At 36.0% G+C, this 27862-nt stretch overlaps 2 protein-coding genes across 2 annotated transcripts; one reads left to right on the forward strand and one right to left on the reverse strand.

Moving 5' to 3' along the window:
• The first annotated feature begins 7571 nt into the window (after positions 1–7571).
• LOC107711922 (semaphorin-3F-like) lies at positions 7572–16098 on the forward strand. The gene is made up of 17 exons (XM_016517012.1): positions 7572–7611; positions 9300–9460; positions 9598–9660; positions 9804–9923; positions 10014–10107; positions 11169–11288; positions 11420–11565; positions 11648–11762; positions 11945–12014; positions 12154–12298; positions 12506–12728; positions 13717–13805; positions 13936–13977; positions 14112–14269; positions 14396–14463; positions 14577–14704; positions 15409–16098. The coding sequence occupies exons 1-17, from the start codon at positions 7572–7574 to the stop codon at positions 15802–15804; spliced, it is 2178 nt and encodes a 725-aa protein (XP_016372498.1). The 3' UTR covers positions 15805–16098.
• A 2077-nt stretch (positions 16099–18175) lies between these two features.
• On the reverse strand, positions 18176–26245 carry LOC107711966 (wiskott-Aldrich syndrome protein-like). The gene is made up of 11 exons (XM_016517070.1): positions 26046–26245; positions 24083–24223; positions 23725–23811; positions 21559–21655; positions 21394–21426; positions 21253–21288; positions 20614–20782; positions 20338–20516; positions 19329–20260; positions 18641–18746; positions 18176–18441 (listed from the first exon to the last, which is right to left on the reverse strand). The coding sequence occupies exons 1-11, from the start codon at positions 26148–26150 to the stop codon at positions 18389–18391; spliced, it is 1938 nt and encodes a 645-aa protein (XP_016372556.1). The 5' UTR covers positions 26151–26245; the 3' UTR covers positions 18176–18388.
• Positions 26246–27862: the final 1617 nt, after the last annotated feature.

The raw sequence follows: 27862 nt of genomic DNA on the forward strand, positions 1-27862 counted from the left end.
CGAACCTGCAGCAGTGTTTACATTTTACAGTAATTTTACAGGTACATTTTACAGGCACTCCAACGTCACCTTACATCTGACATCATCCTACAATTTGTATTGGCTATGTTATATAAATATTTGAATGTTTTATACCCTTTTTGTATTTACCACAATATATGTCGTTACCAGACATAAAGTACTAGGCTACAATACTACATAAAAAAATAAAATATAGCCTGTATGTAGGCTACATTTTCCAGATGGTTCTTTGTGTGTTCGGTCAAGTTTCTTTTATCTCATGTGCATATGGGTGCTTGAGTAGTTTATACTTTAGAGATTTTATGTGTTGGAGCAGCTTTATGAACTAAAATTTCTTTTAAATTTTTTTATTTTATTTTAAACTGGTAACTGTCATGTTTTATTATAGTATTATTGTATTATATGAACAGTTTTAAAGAAAGGGACCAAAATCCTTTGAATGTCAGTTCATAAAGTTTTGCATAAAATAATGTTATTTTTCAGATTCATTTTTTTTATAGAGATCATCAGTTTACAATTAATTATATCTTAATTTTAATTGTCAAGTACTAGTGTGGCACTCCAACATCACCCTACAATTCGTGTGTTCTATAAATATTTGATTGTTTTATACACTTTTTGTATTTACCACAATGTATTTGGACTTTTAAAAAGAGAGGTACAGCAACCTAACATTTTGTCAGTCACAAAAAAAGGGGGAAAAACAGACACAGAGTTGGATTTAATGGACGTCACGTCATAGATTGCGCTTGAACATCCATAATTCATATACTGGCCATTCCGGCAGAGGACGACTGATACATAATGCATGCTAACAAGAAAGTATAACAGTTTACACCTGTGCAGTTCCACTCAAGATTTAAAACCGCAAATATGTCGGTTAACAGTTTACTTGAGTGATGCAGACATGCATATGCTATATCTATCTATCTGTCTGTCTGTCTGTCTGTCTCTCTGTCTGTCTATCTCTACATTCGTCTATCTGTGTCTATCTTGTTAGGTTAGATGTAGAGGTGATGTGTGTGTGTGTGAGAGAGAGAGTGAATGAGAGTCTGTGCTTCCTACTCTTTCCCCTCAAACCAGTGCCAGAACCAACATGTAAGAACACCTGAGTGACTGGTGCTGTTGAATATGTGAAGGAGAGGAGACATAAGACAGATCTGATCTTGCATAGAGTGTGAGTTATATCAAGAGCCAGTGAAACACAGTAAAACATCAGAGGATTTTTTAAAATCAGGTTCAAAAGTGTGGATGCTTTGAGCTGGAAAAGATATCAATTTGTTGGTTTTCGTAGTCTTTCACAAGAGCACCCAAGATCACAAATATGCATTTGCAGCTTTCAGACCAATCATTCTTTGCTCTTGTCTAACACTAACACAGCAGCTATGATCCCAGTCTGATGTCTACAGTCATGATACACATCTACATGAACATGCAGAAAGATAACTATCTCCAGTGACTTTTTTTTTTTACTCTCCGCTCTCATTTACCAACTTTTCAATGCAATCTACAGTTCTCTCTCACTCTCTCTATGTCTTTACTCTTTCCCCTCAAACCAGTGCCAGAACCAACATGTAAGAACACCTGAGTGACTGGTGCTGTTGAATATGTGAAGGAGAGGAGACATAAGACAGATCTGATCTTGCATAGAGTGTGAGTTATATCAAGAGCCAGTGAAACACAGTAAAACATCAGAGGATTTTTTAAAATCAGGTTCAAAAGTGTGGATGCTTTGAGCTGGAAAAGATATCAATTTGTTGGTTTTCGTAGTGCTTATGCGGTGCGTATTTTTTCGCGCTCATGTTAACGGATTAAAGCGTTCACACTGCACCTGGCAGTGCATTCCAGTAGTGGTGCATCTGCAGCAGTGTAGCAATCGTTTCCACACCGAGTCTATTACTGCGCTGCAAGCGCTGAATTAAAGTAACAGCGCATTGTTTGCAGTAAATATGAACATGGATTGACACGAAAATGTAGTAATTACACCATAAATGCATATTATTAAAGTCTACTGTGTTTCACAGTCAACACATATAGCTTTTTGGCTAGGTTTAAAGGGAAAGAGCACTTTTAGATAAACAAGGCAATAATAGACGGCACTCGTGGAGGTAGGAACTCTCACTTTCTCTCTCAAAATATGCAAATAGCTTCAAATCACCACACATCGCGTCTGTCTATAAGAGAGCTGCACGCTTCACAGGTGACAGAGGAATTGTCACTTACACAATCGAGGTAGTGTCACATCGTCACTAAAGTCTATAAATTGCATAACTTTTTAAATTCTTGCTAGTGTTTAACCATTCAGCGCTCGCACGCTCTCCTGGAGACCGTGCGCTCATGCACACTCGCAGCGCACACACATAATGCTGAATCAGTAGCGGATTCCTGTGTGAAAGCACAGTCCGTGCTGCTTCCCCTCTCACAAGAGACACCTAAGAGGGGAATTCCCCCCATTTTCAAAAATTTTCAAAAGTTCAGGCCCTGAATAAATGTCTAAAAATCCTGATTGGAGTATCACTATAAATAGTTATAAATGATAAAAGAAGGCTTTAAAAAGATTGAGATCGGTATTGGCAGATACTGCTTTCTGTGATCGGATCAGATGTCATAATTCATAATAAGGCATAATTTTGATAAAGAGAAAGTCAAATTACATTAATGTTAAGGTCATTCTATTGATCATCATTGATTCATTTTATAGTATAAAATGTTATATAGTGTAAAAATACAGTGTAAAATGTTACTATTATATAAACTAATGGAAGGTATAGCCTTCTCAAAAACCAGTGTTGTAACTCCTTATGTGAGGTTTGCAGTTCCTTTTGCAGACCTTTTCTTTGTTTGCTATTCTGATCTATTTCTGTTGGTTTTTAGTATTTTCTCTTTAAAGGGAATCGGACACAAAACTCTCGTTGTGGAGAAGTTGAGGGATATTCCCACAGATTCTTTCCCAGCATCCTCCTCTCATAATTGTATGTCTTCAAAGCATATATGAGGTCTAACTCAAAGTCCTTTTGAACAATTATAGTCATTGTCAGCTGTCAAGCTGTCACCCTCGGTCTTGACAAACACATGCATACAGTCACTTCATACACACATTAGTGCAGCTAATACATACACGGGTATCCACACGTTACACAGGCCCTCTAACTATAATTTTGAAGCAGGTTGAAATATGGGCTGCTTAACACATACCTGATGTAAACGGGAATTAAAAGTGTGAATCACGTAAGAGGAATCCTCTCATATAATGTTTCATCTGAATAAGTTAAAAGTGGAGAGAGGTCCCACATAATTACTTCAAAGATTATAGAGCGGCCCATCTCTCATGTATGTGGGATTGTAACCCTGCGCACTATTGTTTGGAAAGTACTCTGAGGTTAAAAATATGGGGAACATCAAAATGCAGCACCCCACCAGAATATAAGCACAATTTTTGATTTGCTTGTGTTGTACCAACTGGACTGTAAACAACTTTTTTTTCCAAAGGAGCATTTTTCCCAAGTCACTCTATTTTAGTTTGCTATTTCTGTGGGGCCTCATTCTTTGCTATGGTACAATAACTATGACCTACATAAAAAGCTGACTTGACTTGACTCGAGTTAGCACTCAAAGCTACCTTTGTTAGTCTTTCTTTAAATATTCTGGTGCAGTTATTAGTCGTTTTTAGGTCATTTGACAATTATGAAAAGGATATTTTGGGAATAATTTTCCTTGGAAGACTTGCTGTGTGTAAACAAAGAACAAGAGCAATGTGTCAAGACCTGTTTGATAATTACACTCCAATTGGAAATTGACCAATTCATCTCTTGATTGAACTTCTCATCTCATTCTCATCTCATCTTGTTATTTGTAGGGATGCACAATATATTGGTACCATATTTGTTATAGGATAATATATTTTTTTTACAAATTTATCAGTTTATATTGCATCCTTATTTCCCATATTTGTATATTTTGATTACTTTTGTTGTTATCTAACACTCAAATTTCATCTTTAAAAAAATTATTTAATAATTGTTAAATGTAATCCTGAGTAAATCCATTTTCATACTGTACATAATATTGTTTGGCATCTAAAATCACTTACACTTGTAAAACAATTGTTTTTATTATTAAAATGTTTAATTTAGGCAAAGTATGAAAACATTTTATGTTTGTTATATCAGCCAGAATTTTAATGTCGATACATCCCTTATTTTTTGAGGTGGGATGTGAAATGGTCTGATGATGGTTATGGACAACTGACAATAAGAAAACATTCATTGCTTCATGACCAATAAGTAGGGGTTCTTCTATTTTACAGTAAACATTGTTTGATGCCTCAATTCTTAGTGACGCTTGAGATTTTGAGATAATTCAATTGACCCCTCTGTTTTTCACAAACAATCCAATCAAGATAGGTTAAAAGTGCCTTGAAGGAAATTCATAGTGATGTTAGCAGGATTCATGAGATAGAAAAGCTGTTTGCAATATCAATCACCTCTTGTTTCATATTTCACATTGCCCGGGGCTCATATTCCTCCTGCTTGTGCCCTGATAAAACCTAATTGAAGAGATGACTGGGCTGAATTATACGCCCTCAGTAATTTGGATTGTTAGCTTTGTCTTGTCTTTCATCACCAGTCCCTGTAATTCCACTGAAACTCTTTGGCTCTGATCCAGTCCATTTCTGCCCTCCCTTTTTCCTCAATTGCAATGTATTTTACCCCTGTCAGGAAAGATCCCCCTTCCAGTATTAAGCCCCCTCTCACCCTCGCCACCACCCTCTCCTTCACATCAAGAATAGCTGGGCGGAAAAATCCACTTGTCTCATTGGCCTCTCTATTTTCTGCTGTTATCTGAGATGGATTGTTCATTGTTTGCCACCGGGATGGTCTTTGTTTCGGAGGCGCCTGCAGATGAGGGAAGGTCTTTGTGTAACTCTAGAAAGTGTACCCAACGACCTACATAAAAAGCTGACTTGACTTGACTCGAGTTAGCACTCAAAGCTACCTTTGTTAGTCTTTCTTTAAATATTCTGGTGCAGTTATTAGTCGTTTTTAGGTCATTTGGCAATTATGAACAAGAGCAATGTGTCAAGACCTGTTTGATAATTACACTCCAATTGGAAATTGACCAATTCATCTCTTGATTGAACTTCTCATCTCATTCTCATCTCATCTTGTTATTTGTAGGGATGCACAATATATTGGTACCATATTTGTTATAATAATATATTTTTTTTACAAATTTATCAGTTTATATTGCATCCTTATTTCCCATATTTGTATATTTTGATTACTTTTGTTGTTATCTAACACTCAAATTTCATCTTTAAAAAAATTATTTAATAATTGTTAAATGTAATCCTGAGTAAATCCATTTTCATACTGTACATAATATTGTTTGGCATCTAAAATCACTTACACTTGTAAAACAATTGTTTTTATTATTAAAATGTTTAATTTAGGCAAAGTATGAAAACATTTTATGTTTGTTATATCAGCCAGAATTTTAATGTCGATACATCCCTTATTTTTTGAGGTGGGATGTGAAATGGTCTGATGATGGTTATGGACAACTGACAATAAGAAAACATTCATTGCTTCATGACCAATAAGTAGGGGTTCTTCTATTTTACAGTAAACATTGTTTGATGCCTCAATTCTTAGTGACGCTTGAGATTTTGAGAATTCAATTGACCCCTCTGTTTTTCACAAACAATCCAATCAAGATAGGTTAAAAGTGCCTTGAAGGAAATTCATAATGATGTTAGCAGGATTCATGAGATAGAAAAGCTGTTTGCAATATCAATCACCTCTTGTTTCATATTTCACATTGCCCGGGGCTCATATTCCTCCTGCTTGTGCCCTGATAAAACCTAATTGAAGAGATGACTGGGCTGAATTATACGCCCTCAGTAATTTGGATTGTTAGCTTTGTCTTGTCTTTCATCACCAGTCCCTGTAATTCCACTGAAACTCTTTGGCTCTGATCCAGTCCATTTCTGCCCTCCCTTTTTCCTCAATTGCAATGTATTTTACCCCTGTCAGGAAAGATCCCCCTTCCAGTATTAAGCCCCCTCTCACCCTCGCCACCACCCTCTCCTTCACATCAAGAATAGCTGGGCGGAAAAATCCACTTGTCTCATTGGCCTCTCTTAATTTATTTACTTTGGCAAATAAAAGTTTCTGAATTTATATTTCAGCTTAGATAAAATAATAAATATAAAATATATTTTGTCATTTTTGTATTTATTTTACTATTTTTTTTTTATATATGATGTTTTGTTATATTTGAGACTGTTTGAAAGTGCACAGTGTATTGTTAAGTCCCAGTTGAATTCTTCTCACAACAAAGACTTCCTGCAGGATGTTGTATCACTAGCCTCACCTTTGTACCAGCGTCTCTCACCCGTGATTGTAATGAACCCTGTGCTGCGTCCACTTTGGTCCACTGCAGGTTTGGCAGAGGTGCCGTGTCCGGTGTTCTTTCCTGACGATAAAGGGAAGAGAGGGGAACAGGATTGTACATGAGCTCTTTCCCTTTTGCCCACCCAGTTCCGTGTCCAACAGATATCCGATCATTAGCAGTTATTTTAGCACCTACTCTAGAGCATCCTGTAAACACACATTCAAACATATTAGATACTTTTAGAACATTAACAACGTCATTGAAATGCCCACATTTCCTGTGCCTAAACGTTTCCATGGGTGTGTAAACATCCATACGGATGATCGTCCAGGGAAAGATGACAAAGCTTATTGACAAATCAGTCTTCTGCTTGTAGTTTGAGGTTTTAGTACATATTTTGCAATGTAAAAGGCTACAGTGAGCTTGTATTAAGCTACATTCAAATGCTCACCCTGTCACTCAGTAGGACAGTGCTTGAAATATTCAGCTCTTAAAAGCTCATCAGACACACTGAAAATGAATCAAGCTCTTAAATGCACTCTTACATTTATTTCAGCTTGATAAAACAGAAAGAAAGTGTTGCGTTTGCTGAACTAACTCTTATGTTGAGCAAGACTGCATTTATTTGATAAATACAGTAAAAATAGTAATATTGTGAAATATTATTAAAATTGAAAACATATTTGAATATATTTAAAAATGTAATTTATTCCTGATGGCAAAGCGGCATTATTTAGAAGCCATTACTCCAGTCCTCAGTGTCACATGATCCTTCAGAAATCATTCTAAAATGCCGATTTGTGCTCAAGAAACATTTCTTTTTTTTTTTTATCAATGTTGAACAGGTTGTATTGCTAAATATTTTTGTCGTTTTTTTTCAGGAGGAGAAAGTTTATAAGAACAGCATTTATTTGAAATAGAAATCTTATCTAACAATGTAAAAGTCTTCACTGTCATTTTTTTATCAATTTAAATTTCTTAAAAAAATTACTGATCCCAAATTTTTGAACAGGAGTGTATTGTGTAGCAATTCTGTAGGACTAGAAATTCAGGATGTTACTGGAAATGAATGAATCTAGAGGATGAATCTAGTCAAGAGGATCAGGTGCGGAAGGAAAGATTAGTGTATAATTAGTCATCTATGAATGTAGCTTATGAAAGATTTTCAGGACTTCATCCTCAATGGAGAGCATGGTATTGTGTGTGTGTGTCAGTACTGATCCAGAACAGGGGAAGAAATATAAAAGAAGAGCTTCTAAAAAAAAAAAATTTGAATAAGATCAAAGGAGTAGAGTTTAGGGAGAGAAAAGAATGCTCTCCAATAGGACTGAATATACTGAGACACAGGGCTTTCTTTACAATTTTCTCATGTTTGTGTGGCAATCACTAATTCCTATTATTTCCTTTTATTCAGCAATAATGCATTACATTTATCAAAACAAAAATAACAGTAAGACATGTATTATGTTACAGAAGAATTCTATTTCAAATAAATGCTATGCATTTGAACTTTCTATTTATCAAAGGAAAGAATTTAAATTTTGGGTGAACTGTTCCTTTAAAATCTTTCCTGTCTATTATTAAATGCTGACGTCTCTGCAGGCCTGAAATCACCTGATCATAATTCATGACCGACACAAGTCTACGCTGTTAAACTTTCACACAACATTAACTGCAATTCTTGCATCAGGGCATGGTGTTCTTTTGAAGTTCTGTGACAGCCTACAAGAATGTCCAAATAAACGGTTCATTTGAACTCCACTGCATTTCTTCATTTTAATCTTTGCCTTCAAGACGGAATATTTGGCCCACATGTGGAAGTGTTTTTCTATTTGCTGGCACTCAGGAAATGTTTCTGGAACTGTGTTAAGTGCAGTTTGCTCCCAAGAGACACCAACTTCCACTTCTCAGCTCTTCCTTCCACCTTGGAGAAGAGCTCGCTGCTACTACAAGATTTCATCTGGAAAAAGAAATGCCCACAGAACTACGTTTACCCCATTAGACTGAGAGCATGTTAGTTTAGTCAGAAAGCAGGTGCGTGAGAGTAAAGAGCACCCCCTACAGATGAAACACTATTTTACTAATAGATTGATCAGTGCTTCCCACCCTTTCTGTCTTCTGCACCTTTTAATGTACTTTAATTGGCTATTTTTATTCATCAAGGACATTAAATTGATCAAAAGTGACAGTAAATACATCTACATTATTACAAAAATTCTGTTTCAAATAGATGCTGTTCTTTTCCTGTTCCTGAATGCTGAAAAAAATGTATGACCGTTTCTCTAAAAATAAAAGTAGCACAACTGTTTTCAACTGTGATTAAAAATAGTAAGAAATGATTCTTGAGCACTAAATCAGCATATTAGAATGATTTCTGAAGGATCATGTGACACTAACGACTGAAGTCATGGCTGCTGACATTTTAGGAATACATTTAAAATATATTAAAATAAAAAACTGTTATTTTAATCCGTAAAAATATTATCTTATATATATATATATTAGTTCTGTCAAAAATATTTATATATATATATATGTATATACACATACACACACTGCCGTTCAAAAGTTTGGGATCAGTAAGACTTGTAATTATGAATAAAAATTTAAAAAGAAGAGCATTTATTCAAAATATAAATATTTTCTAAAAAATATAAATCTTTGCTATCACTTAACAATTTAACATTTAACAAAACTTTTCTGACCCCAAACTTTTGAACTATAGTGTATATTGTTAGAAAATATTTCTATTTTAAATAAATGCTCTTCTTTTTAACTTTTATCATCCTGATCCCAAACTTTTGACCGGTAGTGTATATATATATTTATCAAGCAGGGTTTTTTTATTTTATTTCCTGTGCTTCTCTTTTGTCATTCATCAGAACTTATAGACACTCGAACAGCAAGGCCATTCAGTTTCTCCTTCAACACCAGTGACTACCGGATCTTGCATGTTGACCCAGACCAGGGGCGGTTGTACCTGGGCAGCCGTGAATATCTGGTCTCTCTGGACATGCAAAACATCAACAAAGAGCCTCTCATTGTAAGTGATGATTCAAATGAATCAATTCCATTCAAAACAAAACAACATGAAGCAATTAGCACCCAAACGCTGACCCCAGAAGAATTGAAGTGTCAGTGAATTCTTCTCATAATGCAGTGGGTGTTTTATGTCTGTAGATCCACTGGCCGGCTCCAGCCCAGAGAAAGGGAGAGTGTCAGATGACTGGGAAAGGCAGGCATGTGAGTTTACATCATTCTTTTCATCTAACCACTCTAATTAGTACTAAATGACTCCCTAAATAAGATATGTGAGACTCTTGGTTTCGCGTATATAAATGTGACCTATATCAGTTTTCAACAGTGGTTTGTGTGTGTGTTTTCAGGGAGAGTGTGCTAACTTTGTGCGTCTGATTGAGCCGTGGAACAGGACTCACCTGTACACCTGCGGCACAGGAGCTTATAAACCCATCTGCACCTTCATCAACAGAGGTTGGAGAGCTGAGGTACACACACACAAACATACTCTTTATACTCATATGTAGACACAACCAGCAGTAACCCAACCAATGCTTTCCCTGCTCTGATGTCCACAGGACTATCTCTTCAGACTGGTTCCTGGATATGTGGACTCTGGAAAGGGAAAATGCTCTTACGATCCAAACCAGGAGAACGTTGCAGCCCTGATTAGTAAGAAACGATTAATGAAGAATATATGTAATTGATGCTTTGCTAAACCCATTACTAGCCAATCCTACTGTAGCAACTGTTGCAGTTCACCATATTATCAAACAAACTCCAAAACAGCAGAACATAACAGAATCATAACATGTTAACCAACACATATAATAAGATAACAGAAAAAATACATACGACAACATAACAATCATAACATGCCATGAAATAACAAAATCATAGCATATTAAGTGTCAGAATCATAACAGAATAACATAACATATAATCATAAAAGAATCGTAGGATAGAATAGAACATAGAATAGAATAATAGAATCATAACAGAAAAAAAATCATAACAGAATCATAACATTGGACAGCTACATTTGCTCCAGGGTAAATCATTGCTAATTTGTTTACATATTCATTCAAGTATATAGTTGTCTGTGATAAGCTTTTGACTTGCAGTTTCTAATCATGTTATTACATAATTTAACAATTACTTAAAACAGTAACATGCTTTGCAACATCAATTCATTCTAGTCCATATATAAATACATACTATGCAGAATAAAATAATGAAAATCAATTTTAATTTGACCACTTTAACATGGGCATATTTTACCTATTACATATTTTACCTATTTAATTTATCCTTATCTGATGTTCTGTAAAGCACAAAGAATCAACAGCAAGAGGGCAGAGTTTATCGAAGGGTCAATAACCTGTCTAATGTGTCGTCACACAACAGTTCAGCAAATTTCACAAAATCATCTGAAACATGTAGCTTTGACTTGTACTTATGAATTTTTTTTTTTTACCTTTATTTATATAGCGCTTTTTACAATACTGATTGTGTCAAAGCAGTTTTACAGTGTCAAACAGGAAAATAGTTTGTCAATAATGCAAGAGGACAATAACAAAGAGTCATTTTTCCAGTTCATTGATGATTCAGTGGTGTTATCATCCAGTTCAGCTCTCTTCCAATAGTGTCTGTGCAATCAGTCAAGCGTTCCCAACTAAGCAAGCCAAAGGCGACAGTGGCATTTATCATTTCCTCACCTCTCCTCCACCTAGATGGAAACCTGTATGCTGGAGTGCCGGTGGACTTCATGAGCACTGATCCAGGCATCTTCAGGACCATGGGGAGCCGGCCAGCTGTTAGATCAGAGCAGTATGACTCTAGGTGGCTGAATGGTAAATAGCTTGGCTGTTCATATTTGGATTGTAAGATGACATTTGAATTAGTTTGACAATAAATATCAGCTATTTTAGTTTCCATTAAATATTTGGATGGACATTACATGCACACTCTGTTTATTTCCTAGAACCTGTATTTGTTCACATGAAACAGATTCCTGACAGCTCCGAGAAGAACGACGACAAACTCTATTTCTTCTTCCGTGAGAAGAGTCTGGACTCCGGGGTTGGAGCGAGTCCAAGTGTGCTGGCTAGAGTGGGCCGCGTGTGCCTGGTGAGCAGGATCCAGAAACTGAACGTTCACAGGAAGCAGTTCACAGTTCAGTCAATAAACAACTGTTTGTGTTTTATCACAGAATGATGAGGGCGGACAGAAGTCACTTGTGAACAAATGGACAACTTTTTTGAAGGCCAGGCTGGTGTGCTCTGTGATGGGCGATGATGGGGTTGAAACCTTCTTTGATGAACTGAGTGAGTGTTGTTTTTTTTTCCCAAGTTTATTTCATAGCAGTTTGTTATGTGTTACATAGAATCTAGTGGTGTTAAATCTGCCAAGTATTTCAGATATAACAAATACTGTTGTATTTCCAGTGATGCATACTTAATATCTCAGCATTGACACAGTTTTGAACTTCTTTTCTCGTCCGCTCCAGGGGACATGTTTATCCAACCCACCCAGGATGAACGAAACCCAGTGGTATATGGTGTCTTCTCAACTTCTGGGTACATATTTTCTTCAGATCAACACAAAATGTCAAATTATAGTAATTTCTGACTTTTCATATTCTTCTTTTTGTGTTTTAATTTCACTTTGGAAATGATTTATTGTTTCTGGATCTGTGATATTTTACTCGTCTCTTAGCTCTGTGTTTAAAGGCTCAGCCGTGTGTGTCTACTCAATGGCTGACATCCGAAATGTCTTTAATGGCCCTTTCGCCCATAAAAACGGACACAACTACCAATGGACTACTTATACAGGGAAGATTCCCTATCCTCGTCCGGGAACAGTGAGTTTCAGTCAATTTCTCTCTTAAGCTTTATGAAAATTTTGAAATTTCACCCACAGTATTTGTCATTGCATATTCTTGTGTGTTTCTTATAATCTTACAGTATCTATGATATATATTTTATGGCTATAAAGGTATTTTTAAGACAAGCAAACCCAGAAGCATGTACATTTTTCTGACTGGCTTTTCCTCCATGTCACACATCAGTGTCCAGGAGGCACATTCACACCGGGCCTTCAGTCCACAAAAGAGTTCTCAGATGAAGCAGTTAACTTCATTCGTGCTCATCCTCTCATGTACCACCCTGTGTATCCCATTCACAAGCGCCCTCTGGTGGTGCGCTCTGGTGTAGACTATCGCTTTACTACTATTGCAGTGGATCAGGTGGATGCTGTGGATGGCCGATATGAGGTTCTCTTCCTGGGAACAGGTGAGTCTGCATCTTCTGAATGCCGATATTAGTTAAGCTTAGTGAATCTGTTAAACTTGGGGTGGTGTAGTCTAGTTGTTAAAGTAAGCATGAAATGAAAATTCCCCTTATCTGTTTTCTCAATGCATATTATAGATCTTGTTGTGAACAACTCATGCAGGAATATGTTTAGTTTTAAAGGGGTCATATGATGCTGCTAAAAAGAACATTATTTAAAAAATGATGATAATAATAATAATAAAAATAAACATAAATAAATAAATAAAATAATAATAACAATAATAGTAATAATAATAATGAACTCAATTAATCAGAAATGAGGGGAAAGTTGGAGGACGTGGAAGATAAATAGCAAAATAATAGTATTAATTAGTAATAGTAGCAATAATAACAATATTAACAATAAACTCATTCATCAGGAACGGGGGGGAGGTTGGAGGATCAGGAAGAGGACAAATAGTAATAATAATAATAATAATGGTAGTAGTAGTAATAATAACGGCACCAAGAACAACAACAATAATAATAATAATAATAATAAAGCTATAAATAGTGAGATATTGTAAGGCTGCCTCTGGGCCCTCCATGAGCACAGCATAAGTTGGGCCCCCGTCCATGTCACCCTACGACGGGCCATCAAGGAGAGGTGTTGTGGGGCACAGGGCCCAAAGTCCCACCCCTGGCCGCCACATACATGCCATGCTTACCCTATATATATATATATATATATATTTTTTTTTGACCTCATAATGTTTAATCAAAATGTCATAATATGCTGGACTTCTCCAATCATTTAAACTCAGCCCTGCAAGCTCACATGTATCTGCCTCCACTTTTAAATGCAACGCCCAAAACCCAATCAAGAACCGTTGCACAGAACCAAGTCCCCACCATAGATTTTTTTCTTTTCAGATAATCTGTAATGTAGGTTGCAGATTTTGGTAAACATATTGTGTTGACAGTGTATCACTTTTCTCTCACCCCACAGATCGTGGTACGGTCCAAAAAGTTATAGTCCTGCCCAAGGATCCCACCACAATGGAAGAGCTCACTTTAGAGGAAGTGGAAATTTTCAGGGTAAATACATTTTAAAAACATTTTTCAGACCTCAGCATTTTAATGTTATACTAAAAATAAATAATGACATCTGTGTGTGTGTAAAATAAAAATTGAAAATATAATATGCTTTTCTATTCCTTATTTATAGACGCCTGCTCCTGTCAAAACAATGTACATATCAGCCAAAAGGGTAAGATATAATAAAACACATTTTAATACCCTTTAAGAGTGCAATTTTTAAAAATGTATTACAGAAATCATAGAATTATGATTTCATCCAGCAATAGGTCATTACAATTTTTTTTTTTATTTTTTTTTTTGAAGCAACAGCTGTACATATCTTCAGAAGCAGGTCTTACCCAGATGTCCTTGCACCGTTGTGGAGTATATGGAAAGGCCTGTTCAGACTGCTGCCTGGCCAGAGACCCCTACTGCGCTTGGGATGGAGAAAACTGCTCTGCCTTTACACAAGCCACCAAAAGGTCTGAGAACCTGAAATCTTTAAAATTGTACTTACTTATCCAGTCTCTTCACAGCTGAATCAAGATGAGAATGAATGATGAGAAAATTACGTGGCGTTTGATTATATTTTGTATTATTTCATTTAGGAGGAGCAGAAGGCAGGATGTGAAACATGGTGACCCTTTGCGTCAGTGCCGGGGCTACAACGCTAAAGGTAACAAAACCAACAGTCATCAATAAATAGTCTGCAGGATTATAATGAGGGCAGTCTGATGTATTTGTATAATAAGACAGCATATGACTGTAATATCTTTCTGTATTTACTAGTGGAGAGGAGACTGCAGGAGAAAGTTCAGTTCGGTGTGGAGGGTAGCAGCACATTTCTGGAGTGTGTGCCGCGCTCTCCTCAGGCCACTATCAAATGGCTCTACCAGAAGGAGGGAAGACGAAAAGTGGTATGATTGCATTCTTTTACTTTATTTCAAACCAACCGACCCGACTGACCAACCAACTAACCAGCCAAAAAAAACATTACATAATAAGGTTTTTATTTTGTTGGTTAATATGCTCTACTGTATTTATTTATTTGTTTGTTTAAAGAAATAACAATTTTATACAGCAACATTAAGACACGATGAATTGATTAAAAGTAACAGTAAACACATTTGTGACCCTGGACCACAAAACCAGTCTTAAGTCGCTGGGGTATATTTGTAGCAATAGCCAAAAATACATTGTATGGGTCAAAATTATTGATTTTTCTTTTATGCCAAAAATCATTAGGATATTAAGTAAAGATCATGTTCCATGAAGATATTTTGTAAATTTAAATTGACCCTTATGACTGGTTTTGTGGTCCAGGGTCACATTTATGTTACAAAAGATTTCTAGATTAAAGATTAAACTTCAAAAGTTTAAATAAATGCAGTTTCTTCAAAAATATTAAGCAGCACAACAGTTTTCAACATTGATAACAATAATAAATGTCTCTTGAGCATCAAATCATCATATTAGAATGATTTCTGAAGGAAAAGGTATTTTAATATCTAATACAATTAATACAATTTCACAATATTACTGTGTTTCTTGATTGGATATATGCAATCTTGTTCAGCATGAGAGGTTTTTCAAAAACATTTAAAAATCTCTTTGTTGACAGCTGAATCGAGACGGTGAGGTTCTTAAGACTCCTCAGGGGGTCCTTCTGAAAACACTCACCAAATCAGACGCAGGCCTCTACCATTGCCTGGCCACAGAAAATAACTTCAAACACACGTTGGCTCGTGTCTCCTTGCGCATCCTGGACCGGGACATCGCTGTAGCCCTCACCACCCCCGATGAGGAGGAAGAGGCACCAAGGAGCCGTCACAAAGACCATCAACAGGACCCTGCACCTCCTACCAAAGTGCTCTTGCTGGAGCCTGAAATGCGTCTGATTCAGCAGTACTGCAAGTCCTACTGGGAGCAGCTGACGGCCGGGGGAAACTCACAGGCTGACCTCCCCAAACGTACAAATCGCAGACACACAGATGCACTGATGGCTAGTGGGGAGTGAGGAGGACAAGAAAAGAGAGTTACCTGTCTGTCACCTTGCTCCGAGCGGTTTGTGGACTTGCATAGGTTAGTTCATATGCAGTGGCACCAAAAAGTATTTGGACACTTTTGGACCATTTAGACACTTTTTACAGTGTTCAAAGTGAATAAAAATAAATTTGTGATTCTTAAAAATTAAAATGTATTAATTTCCCCCAGAGTATTTAGACACTTTTGGACTATTTGAACACTTTTATACTGTGTTCAAAATCATTCAAAATAAAATTTTGACCCATAAAAAATGAAAATATATTAATTTCCCCCCCAAAAGTATTTGGACACTTTTAGACAATTAATTATGATTACATTTGTACAATATTCCAAAGTATTTTTTGACATCTAAAAATGAATATATTACAGTGTTCAGAAGTTAACCAATTGTATAAATTAATATTAATGTAAAATTAATTCATGAACAGATGCTCCAAATATTTGGAAATTACTTTTTATTTTGGACACGTAAAAAAATGGATACATTTTTACAGTGTTTAAAAAACATTTTTAAATGAATTAATTCATAAGCCGTGTCCCCAAAAATATTTTTAAAAATGAAAGTTTAAAAATTATTTTTCCCAATATTCAAAAAAAAAAAAATCTATTAATTTTGAACACTGTATCTGGTTTTTGAAATTTCCCACTTGGCTTGATATTTTGTTATCTAATGCAATAGCATTTACCCTCAACAAATGAAATTTCCAAATCCTTTTTGGGGTCATTGTATGTAATCAAACATTCATTGTTCATTTGTTCACTGATCCAAAGTTGAAGTACGTGACCATTCGTCTGTTGTACTGGGATTATATTCGGTGTTGATTTAGGACTTAACATTTCTACTTGCCACAGTGATTTGACTGAATTTCAGTATTATAAACAGGTGTAAACTTTTACTAATCTCACAAATTAAGCTATAAATGAACACCAGGATTCAGTCATTACATACTGGCTTTAATTAAAATAAAAAAATCAACTGAACCATAAAAATCCGTGTATCATTCGATCATTCGTTTTTTGATTTAATATTGAAAGTAGAAAAATGAGAAAACGGCTTCCTTTTCGTTTTTTCGTTTTTTTCCAAAAAACGAGAAACGAGAATTCAGCTTAAATTTTCGTTTTTCGTTCATGGGTGGAAAAATGAATAAACAGCTTGAATATTCGATTTCTACACGTGGGAATTAAACGCCCCTTTCTGCTGATTGGTCCACCCATGAACGAAAAACGAAAATTTAAGTTGAATTCTCGTTTCTCGTTTTTTGGGAAAAAACGAAAAGGGAGCCGTTTTCTCATTTTTCTACTTTCAATATTAAACCAAAAAACGAATGATCGAATGATACACGGATTCATAAAGCACCTTTAAAGAGGATATTACCTCACAAGCTTTGAAACGTTCCACTATCCTGTCATCAGGAAAAGCCTTTGTTAAACCACCAGTCATTGGGCAAGTGCAATTTCTAATGTTCCACCTGGATTATGAAATTGTTAAAGTAATTTATGTATGTATGTTTATATATGTATGGATTCTAATAACTAGGTTAATAATGGAGCCAAACATTTGCAAGAACTCACTTGCCTTCATATCTGTGACTGTGGCTGTTTCTCACCATTTGTAATATATATTTATTTGAAGTTGTATATTTTTTTTTTTATGGGAAGATCTTTGTTGTTAGAGGATACTGAATAAGGGTGGAGGGCATTTTTGCATGATTGAGAAATTCGATATGTTGCTATTTATTTAAATGCATTCAATATGACTGACACTGTTTAGGAAATAGCAATTTATGTTGTGCATTTCAGTTCATGCTTTGTGCCTGGTTGAGCAATCACCGTTCAAGCAAATACAAACATCATATGAGTTCACTCAGATAATATCTAACACTGGAAATATTTCACAATATTTGTGTCCTTTTTTAGTAGAATGGTAGAATAGTGTGGTTGTAAATTACAATGTTGTCTTGCTCTTAGATATCTTGTACGGAAAGAAATAATAAATGAGCAATAATTTGTGAGCCATGGATTCACTTTTCAATTCACATTTGAGTATATTAACATATTGTAAATACATTCAGTACTGATTCACATTATATGCTGTTATAGAAATCTACATCAACTGATAAACACACAGAGACTGAGAACCCTTGAGACTAGAAAGAGAACATATGCATGGTATCGGTACAATATTTTACTTTATTTTTTACATTCGATTACCTTTTAATTACCTTTGATATCATCGAATGCTCACTTAAGGTAAATAAAAAATACTATAATTTAATAAATGTAATGGAATCTTTAAATGTAATATTTAGCAAATCTCAAAAAAGAATATTCATTTTTCATACTGTATAATAAAATGTTGTGGTACCTAAAATCACCTGTAGCATTTCAAACAAATGATTTCAGTGTTGTTGATTTAATTTGTTTAGGAATAATAGAATAGAATTTTAATATCAGCCATTTATCCACATTTTTCTGAATTGGCCAGAATATCAGTGCATCCCCCTTCTAAAACTGCCTAGGTACATAATATTTAAAGTATTTCAGTTACACCAGGATTAATCCCACTCTTCATCGTCGTCCTCGTCATCATCAAATTCATCATCCTCTTCTAAAAGATATGGTAGATAAGGCACAAGGTAAAAGGTTAATAGTTATGGCAGAGTCCATCAGACCAACTTATTCTCTGAGCATTAATTACAAAATATATTGTGTAAATATTAATAAATATAAATGTACTACATTTTTATTTTCATAATTACTATATTAAATGACAACAACAACACAAATTCTAGTGATTGAGTGGTTACCAGATGAATGGATGACTTTACTCCTCTTCTGCATCACCATCATGAGAGCTCCAACTATTCCCTCTCCTGTATCCAGGGCAGGTGGAGGATCTGGGTTGGTGGTCACCTGGGCAAAAGAAATGACTGTGTATAGCTTTAAGCATTACATTATCAATAATGAGAAGCTAAGATTATGGGAACCTTATTCGTGCTTGGATCTTGCAAGTGGGTGATCTGCTTTGAACACTAAAATGACCTCATCTTTTCAACAAAATATAATATTTACACTGCCATTCACAAGTATGGGGTCAGTAAGAAGACTTTTATGCTGACCAAGACTGCATTTATTTTGATCACAAATACGGTAAAATCAGCAATAATTGCGAAATAGTATTACAAATTCAAATAACATCTTTCTACTATAATATAATTTAAAATGTAATTTATTTCTGTGATGGCAAAGCTAAATTTTTAGCATCCATCACTGCAGTCCCAAGAAACATTTCTTATAATCAATGTTGAAAAGAGTTGTGCTGCTACTGCGCTGCTACTGGAAACTGCGCTACATTTTTTCACAATTCTTTGATGAATAGAAAAAAAGAACAGCATTTAAATAGAAACTTTTGTGACATTATAAAAGCCTTTACTGTCATTTTTGATCAATTAAATGGTTAATTATTAACTTTGAAATGGTAGTGTAGATACTCACCTTTTTGAGCTTCATCCCTGATTGAATCTGGGTAAGTAATGCTCCTCTACCCCCTTCCCCACTGCTGGATGCTGGAGGTGGTGGACCATTTGGAGGTGAGGGGTTGCTTCCAAAGTTCATTGGAGGAGGAGCAGCGGGAGGTGGAGGTGGCGGAGGAGGAGGAGGACTGCCTGCACTGGGTTTGGCTGAGACTGGAGGGAGCGGAGGGGCGAAGCCTGAGGATTTGCTTCGTGGAGGAAAGTTGGATTCAAAAGGATGAGGTGGAGGCACAGAATTAACAAAGCCTTCAGGTGGAGGAGGAGGAAATGATTGACAGGCTGGAGGAGGGAAGAAATCAGATGGGGGAGGAGGTAATGGCGTATCAGATTGCGGTGGAGGTGGCAAATATCCACTATTGTCTCTTAGAGGCGGGGGTAAGGGTGCGCTCCTCACACCCGGTGGTAGTGGTGGTGGAGCTGCCTCAGCAGGTTGGGGCGGCAGAAAGCTACCTCGTCTTTCGGTCATTTGTGGTCCAGGTCTCTTTCCTGGAACGGGCGTTAAAGACTCCCTACGTTCTCCTGGAAGTGGTGGTGTGGGCAAACCTCCACTCCGACCTCCAGGTGGAGGTGGTAAGGGTCCACTGCGGGATCCTGGAGGTTGAGGCAAGGGCCCAGTACGCCCTCCGGCAGGAACTGGTGGCAGGGCTCCTAATAATGTAGATCGGGCTGGCAGAGGACCGCCGCAGCCCTCAGGGGTTTGTGGGGATGCAGCTGCTCTTGGAGGTGTTGGTGGAAGGGAACCTCGATGAGAAGGTGGGCCAGAGGACTGACCGGGGACAGGCGGTAGAGGCCCCATTCGACCTTGAGGTATTGGCGGTGGCGCTGAGGAGAACCCAGATGGCACTTGGGGAAGAGAACCCCGATGTCCACTGGGAACAGGAGGGCGAGTAGACTCTAAACGAAAATTAAACAATACGGTTTTAACATGAAACAAATCTAACATTTTAACTTTGCATATCACCATGACTTACCCTGCGGGTTCACAGCCTTTTTAACAGCCTCAATTCCACCTGAACGCTCAATGACATCATAGATGAGCTGAGAGGTTTCCGAATCGTTCATATCTGCTTCACTGATCCCAGCGCAGGACAGAACTTTCATCAGTTCCGGGTCCAAATTGTTGGGACCCATGCCAAGGTGACTGACATGCCTAAAGTCATGACACACACACAAAAAAATGTAAGCTAACCAAAAGCCTCTTCAGAATACATTTATCTTAGTTAAAGCGAGTCTGCTTATTCACTCACGTGAATCCACTAGGTGTTCCAATATCCCCTTTCAACAGTTTAGATCCTTTCTTCTTACTTTTCTTGTCTTTCTCTTTCTTGTCTTTCTTTGATTTGGAAGGGGTAATTTGGTTCTGGCTATTACTTAGTACCAGTGGAGGCATGGCAGAAGAGGTAGGAGTACCAGAGCCTGAGTTTGAAGATGCAATAATAGTATTTATTTATTTATTTTTAATTTGTGTACACTTCATGCCATTTTACATCACTGAACATGTAGAGTTAAATTTGTATTGTTTTCAGAACATTCAATGCTTGTAGTTTACATGAGAGGCAGAGAAAGCACGGGGATATTTCGTGTAATATTAGTTCTATTATTGGGCCACATGACGATAATAACCCTTTAACCCTTTCTTTTCTTTTTTCATTTTACAATAACCATATAAACAATAATACAATTTAGTAAAAAAGAAAGGAATAAAAACAAAAACATCAGAAGAAATAGATTGAACTACCTTGTTTTCTAAAATAAAGTAAAGGTTAGTGAAAATGTTTATTAAGATGTGAAAGGCCTATTAAAAACATAACTTTTAAAATACAGACAAATACTTTTAGTTTCCCATTAGACAAGCACAATCTTAGTGTAAAAAGTGATTTACTTACCATTTGGTGGAGGAAGTGGTGGCAAAGCTCCATGATCTAAGAATATAAAAGAAATATATATTTGACTTGCACTTTATTTAAATAACCTACACTAAATAAATAAATACAAATAAATGCAGTGATTTTGAGAAATCACATTACCTCTATATTCGTGTCCTTTTCTCTGCTGTTTATCTTTATGTTATTAGAGGAAAACAAAACCATTTAAGTGAGATGCCTTATTAGATCATCTTCATGATCAGATTTATGAAGTAGTTTGAATTGACAGAAATGGTTAAAACAAATGAATACACAATTATTGAATACCAAAACGATTATTTCTCTGGCTGATCTTCTCCTCCACTACAGCAAAGAAACTGTCAGCCTCTGCTACATCAGCAAAGTTCAACCCCACTTGACAGTCCTGAGGAGAGATGCAATTTTTTTTTATTATTGTTATATAGATACCTGATTAAAGAAAGGTAACTGAAGAAAGCATAGTCAACTATTAGGTAATATAGGGTTAAATTACACTGCCAGAATGGTAGCGTACATTAAAGCTGATGATTGTTTGAACATTACACTAACTTACTCTTATCATTGAGCTAGCCAACTTTATTACATTTTACATAATTTGTGGATTATAAATATTAGTATTAGATATAAGCCAAAATATTGCAGAGCTTTTATAAACTTTAACTTAGATTATAAGATGTAAAAAAAGAATAAACCTAATCAAAAGGAACAACTAATCAACATAAACAACTTTTTTTCAAATAAAACCATCAAAAACACAAAAAAACGGTTTGTATTAATACTAAATAACAATTGTAACACATGTACACATCCTGATTATCCACCATGCTTTGACCAAGGCTGCTTCTCAATACTCAAAATCATGCTGCCACATTTCCTCGCTCCTCCGTCCTTGACCCCTTGACCTGGAAACTGATCAAGGTTAGTCATCTTGAAGGACATCTCAATTATCTAATCGCATCGTGAGAAAGTGAAGAATGAGGAATGGGGAAGCTTCCAGAGGAGCAGCAAGGATGCCCAGGTGTATCCTTTGCAGAAGTCTTTCTTGTCGAAAAACCTGACACACGTAAATTCTCCTCCCCCTTCACATTTGTCATAATAATTTTAATTTATGTTTTACTTTTGCAGTTTAAATAAACCATACATCTCATATATTTCAACACGGCATCTTGCTTTATTAATACTTATAATCAATGTTGGGGAAAGTTACTTTTAAAAGTAATGCATTACAATATTGTGTTACTTCATAAAAAAGTAACTAATTGAGGTTTTTTTTGTGAGTGAGATGAATTAATGCATATTCATATTTATTTTAGAACTACAGTAACATCTTCTGATTTCTCTCAACATGGGGACAGGAGAGCTGTCAATCAATAAATTGGAAAAAAAGTAACTTGCGTTACTTATTTGAAAAAGTAACTCAGATATTCTCTTGTAAATGAAAAAGTAATGCGTTACTTTACTAGTTACTTGAAAAAAGTAATCTGATTACTTGTAATGCGTTACCCCCAACACTGCTTATAATGAATGTCTCAAATAACCAAACTTTAACAACATAAGGGCAGATCACCTGAGCGCAGCTGATGGCGCTTTGTAGTGACGATTGAGTCGTCAAAAATATTCCAATGTACAAATAAGCTTTCCTTTGATTCCTCCTTACTCATTTTCTTTCTTTGTATCCTTCTCTCTCATCCTAAGGGGGGTTCAGTGGTGGAGCTAAGACGCGAGGAAAGGAAGCGAGTGAAGGAAACGAGGATATGCAAATGAGAAAAGTTCAAGTGCAAAGGATTATGGGGTATTCCTTCCAGCTTCTTCACTAGGCATGCTCAGTAGCAGATGCAACAATATGAAGTTCAAAGAACTGATCCAATCCAAGCAGCTTCTACAGGACGTCAGTGATCAAACTGAGCATGTTCGACAATTGATCAGTTCCACTTTCACCAACAAACAACAGACAACAACAGAAAGTTCTCGCTATTTAAACTTTTAAGTTGCTCATACTAACTAAAATGTGACTGTATTTTTGTTTTCTACATTAGATAGTTCAATCAGTCTTTAAAATAGAGTTTGTCTGACAAAATGGAAATATTTTTACAGCGTGTCTGACAGTGGGATGACAATACATTGTGTGTTATAGTTATATGGCCAGTTAAGAGTTTTCATCAGCAACAACTGCATGCGTTCATCATACATGCAAATACTGTGGGTAACATTAGCTTCTTTTGCCTGTCTAAATGCAACAGCAGACAGTACTGTTGTAGACATTAATATGAGGAAGTAACTGATGTGCTAAATTAACTTTACAGGAAAGAGAAATAAAAACTTCCCCGAGACAAAAAAAAAAAAAAAGTCTTATTGTAATGTATTATATAAATGTTAAAATCAATTGTAACAATGACATTGAGCATATGACTCACAAGGTTGCAATGAATTGATATTCAACAGGTAAATACTTACGTCTCCAGGGAAAGTGTGAAAGAAAGGCTTGGTCCTTCGGTACATCAGTTGGTTATAGATTTCCTGTTCCCACACCAGATTCCCTGCCTGAAGGGAAGAAACAAATCTGAGATCATCTCAGTTTTCTCCCAGACAAAAGCAGGTCAAACATTTGCGGAACTAAAAGGGTAAAATGTGTATTTATTTTATTATATATATTTGTTTTAGATAGCTTGTCAAGATGTTAATTCATGCACATGAAAATGTGATAATGATTATTATAATGATCTATAAAATCTAGAAATGTAAGATTTAATGCGTTTATTTAGGGCCTGCTGTTTTCACCATGTTTAGCAATGAGAGAAATAGTGTTAAGAACCTTGACGTCATACAGACGGATGAAAAAGGAGCGCTGTGGACTGTCTTTGACGAAACAAACTACTCCAGACTGCTGTGGTGTCCAGCGGTTCGGCTCACTCGGAAGAGCCATAAGCAATTGCACAACCGCTGAGGACAGAGACTGCAGACGAAACCAGAAAAAGGCTGTAATTCGTGCCACACTTTCACAAAGGCCTGTTTTTCTATTATAATTTTCAATTATGTTCACTAATGAACACACCAAGAAAATCACACTCAGTGTCCAAAATATGTACCTAAAGATGGCAGATTATACAGTGCCTGTGTACAAGCCTTATTCTGTGGCAGGAAATGTCTTTAAGCAACTTCCCCTGTCAAACCCCCCCTCAGTGATCACAGTTCAAGCTGCAGTGAGGGCTAATTTCACACCTTCTCTTCCTTTAATCACAAAAGCTTTCACTGTGCATTCAAGCAACACCAAAAATGTACCCACAAAATGGTAGTTACTGCACTGTCGGGTCTGCAACAGAGGTCTTGATCTGTTAGAGAAAGGCTACCATGTTGAAAAAAATAAATCAGTGTTATTTTCCATATAAAAAATGAATATATATATATATATATTTATTTATTTATTTCATTATATTATTTATATTATTTCATTATATAAAATAGATGAGCATGTACTACTTCAATTTTTGCCGTGTATGCAAATTAAGCAATACAATTAATCGGTACATATTTGTATGTGTGTGGTGTACAACCTCAATAGTTGCATTAGATAAATGCTTCTGCTGCATGAATGCGAATGTTAGTATAAAGAATATAGCCAGCAACAACAGGATCTGGTCCTGACTGTGTCAAACAGTGTCATAATGGAATGATTGCAGAAATAAACAACCCAGTACAGAAGTGAGAAACATTTTTGAATTTATTGGTTTACCAACAGCTTTCTTTGATGTGCAGTATGACCTATGTGACTGTGATTAGTTAATAAATAATTACATTGGCAAATAAATAAATAAATGTATGTATGTATGTATGTATGTGTACTGGTAATTATCTGCCAGGACATTATCCATTAATTTTACAGACATTTCCGTTAACCCTAAAACACAATGCAATGAAGTGCAAAATTCAAACAATAGGTGAAAAACCTGTAAAAATAAATACAGAAATATTTAAATATTATAAATACAAAATATTTAAAGAAAATACAATTTGCATTTGAAATGAAGAAAATTTCATTTGTAATGTGTCACGCGGGGACTTCTAAAAATTTCATTGTACTGATATTTCATACTTTGAAAAACATAACTTTAAGAGTATGCTACTGTTAAAATACATGTATCGTCTAAATAATGCTGATTTTAATAAATGTTACACTGTTTTACATTTAATTTTACTGCTGTTAAATCTACAAATGTTCACAGTATAAGGTCACTTTTGTGTAGGGTTTTTGCATACTTTTCCCATTTAAAATTACAAATATTTTTACAATTTAAAAGTCACACCATTAAATTACAATGCTTTTGTAAATTAAGTATTATTTTTTTATTTTTTTTCCAACACATGGTCAAAGTGAAAATTGTCCACTTCTTACATGAGATAAATGAGGGGAAAAACACTGAAAAAATGAGTTCAGCTTCTCAAAAAGAGAAGTAAAACTTTATGGTCAATATTTCTTTTCTTCAGATATTGACAAACAGTTTGATATTTTTGTATGGCAGTTTTTTTTAATTACAATTTTATTTTATTGCGTAAAACTTTTAATTCCATCTTGCAAGTCATAAAACAAACTACAACAGTGATAATGACAAATAAGTGAACACACTAGACAGTCATAAGCATGCAGTCATATTTTGGCCCATGGTTTGCACAGATGTCACTCCATTTTAACAAGATAACACTTGTACTTTTACCCATCTTCCCTCTGCAAAGTGTAAATTTCCCTTAGGCCTGTACTGAAGGCCCTTGAACTTACTCACCACACACCTCCTGCCCAGCAGATGCTCCAGCCTCTCATTCTCCTGTGGACTAAGCAGAGAGCTGCCCACATTCTCCTGGCCCTTCCCCTTCGTTGCTCGCTTCATGGCCTCATATGCTCATGGAACAAACCGTTAAAAAATGAAACTCGAAGCGAGAGAAAGAAAGAGACCCTGGAAGAGAGCGAGAAATCTCCTCTGTACTACCGGTGATTAGACTGAACAGCGAGCATTGAGTTTCTCTTCCTAGTTCTTACTCTCAGCATCAGCAGACAAAAGGTTTTCACAGGAAATGGACAACCACACTTTTTTTTTCTTTTCTATTTTCATTCTCTCGCCTTGTTGTCAGTGTGACACACTGCTGTATGCTCATGTTGCTTTCAGATGAGAGCGGAAGTCCCCTTAGAGCCACCCCTGTCGACGCAGTCAGATCATCAGAACAGCCATTCTACAATGTACAACGTATACCAAGATAGCCTTCTGTTGGTCGGTTCCTGTCTGGTGACTTTAATATCTGTCTGTATGTCACATATGATGAAGAGCAGAAATCAAACAAAACAAAAGGACTGAGGAATTACTAATAGTGTTAAAATAAATAAATAAATAAATAAAGTGGTGGTGAAAGGAAAATGAAACATATCATGACAATGTCATGTTAAGGGAGTTTTGGCTTTTCACAACAAGTACCTCACACAATCACACTGAAGCTTCTAGTTTTTAACTGTTAAAAAGAATAAGTTGAGGCAATAGTTGCACTGAGATTTTTTTTTTTTTTTTTTGGTTCTCTTAACAAATGTAATTGTCTTCAGTACTTTGGGCAATTGGATTTGTTTGTCCAGTCAGTGCTAAATGACTTTCCAACTCTTGTCACAGCAAATACAGATCTGTATGAATGTTTTGAAAAAGAATGTTTTAGAATGTTTTCTGTTAATTGCCCAGGAAGCATTAGCTATTCGTTTAACCTTTATTGACATGTTGTCTCTGTTGTTTCGCAGCCAATATGTAGTTAGCTTGTTAACGAAATACCGTCTGTAGGTCGGCGAGCTAGCATGTTTGGTGCGGGTTTTTTTTTTTTTTTTTTTTACAAATCTATGTTGTCAGGATTGTTAACGATTAATATCTCACAAAAAGCTAAAAAATTGTGTGTATGGCAGTTGAATCTCTAACAATCACCTCACAATTGCTATGGGACTCTTAGCACTACTTAAAAACTTGCCAACAACGCGCATTACCATGCTATTTTGACTAGCTAACTATTTAAATTATTGGTAATGCAATAAAGCCAATAATAGTGTAAATGGGGCTTATAATAATTATAATTATTTTTTTATCTAGGTAATGAAAGAGGAAGACCAAATCATGGTTACTCAATTTTACACAAAGTGCTTTGCACAGAGAAAACTGTTGGATGTGTTGAAGTACTGATCAGCTCATGCAGAGCATTGGTGCAGGTTTGCCAGGTTTTCACAACAAAACCCACTCAGTAGAGTGGGGGAACTATGACGTCAGACTCCAGAAGAGTAATTCGCTGCGTCGCTGGTTAAAACCCCATAGGAAAATCTCGAAGGAACCAGTGGCGAATTTCACTTCCGGGTTCTGACGTCATAGCTCCCAGCCCAATTGCATTTTGAGGAGGGTTGAGGAGGGAAATTGGCATTCCAGGGACTAAATATCACGTTATTGGGGTCGCTTCAACCCGCGGCAACAGCATTGGATGTACACTTTGTACAGAAAAAAAAATCTATATAGGCTACTTTTATGAAAAAATTGCTGAAAAATCCATCTGGCGCAGGTCTCTACTTCGAAGGCATTTCGAAATG

Source organism: Sinocyclocheilus rhinocerous, unplaced genomic scaffold (genome assembly GCF_001515625.1).
Source record: "Sinocyclocheilus rhinocerous isolate Xijiao unplaced genomic scaffold, SAMN03320098_v1.1 scaffold1168, whole genome shotgun sequence".
Classification (NCBI taxonomy): Eukaryota; Metazoa; Chordata; class Actinopteri; order Cypriniformes; family Cyprinidae; genus Sinocyclocheilus; species Sinocyclocheilus rhinocerous.

Coding starts and splice junctions, on each gene's coding strand:
- LOC107711922 (XM_016517012.1), top strand. CDS start 7,572: ATGAAAGATTTTCAGGACTTCATCCTCAATGGAGAGCATG. Junction 10,108..11,168: donor GAACGTTGCAGCCCTGATTA/GTAAGAAACGAT, acceptor TCCTCCACCTAG/ATGGAAACCTGTATGCTGGA. Junction 11,566..11,647: donor GAGTGGGCCGCGTGTGCCTG/GTGAGCAGGATC, acceptor GTTTTATCACAG/AATGATGAGGGCGGACAGAA.
- LOC107711966 (XM_016517070.1), bottom strand. CDS start 26,150: ATGAAGCGAGCAACGAAGGGGAAGGGCCAGGAGAATGTGGGCAGCTCT. Junction 23,812..24,082: donor TCCGTCTGTATGACGTCAAG/GTTCTTAACACT, acceptor TCTTCCCTTCAG/GCAGGGAATCTGGTGTGGGA. Junction 20,783..21,252: donor ACCACTTCCTCCACCAAATG/GTAAGTAAATCA, acceptor CTTCAAACTCAG/GCTCTGGTACTCCTACCTCT.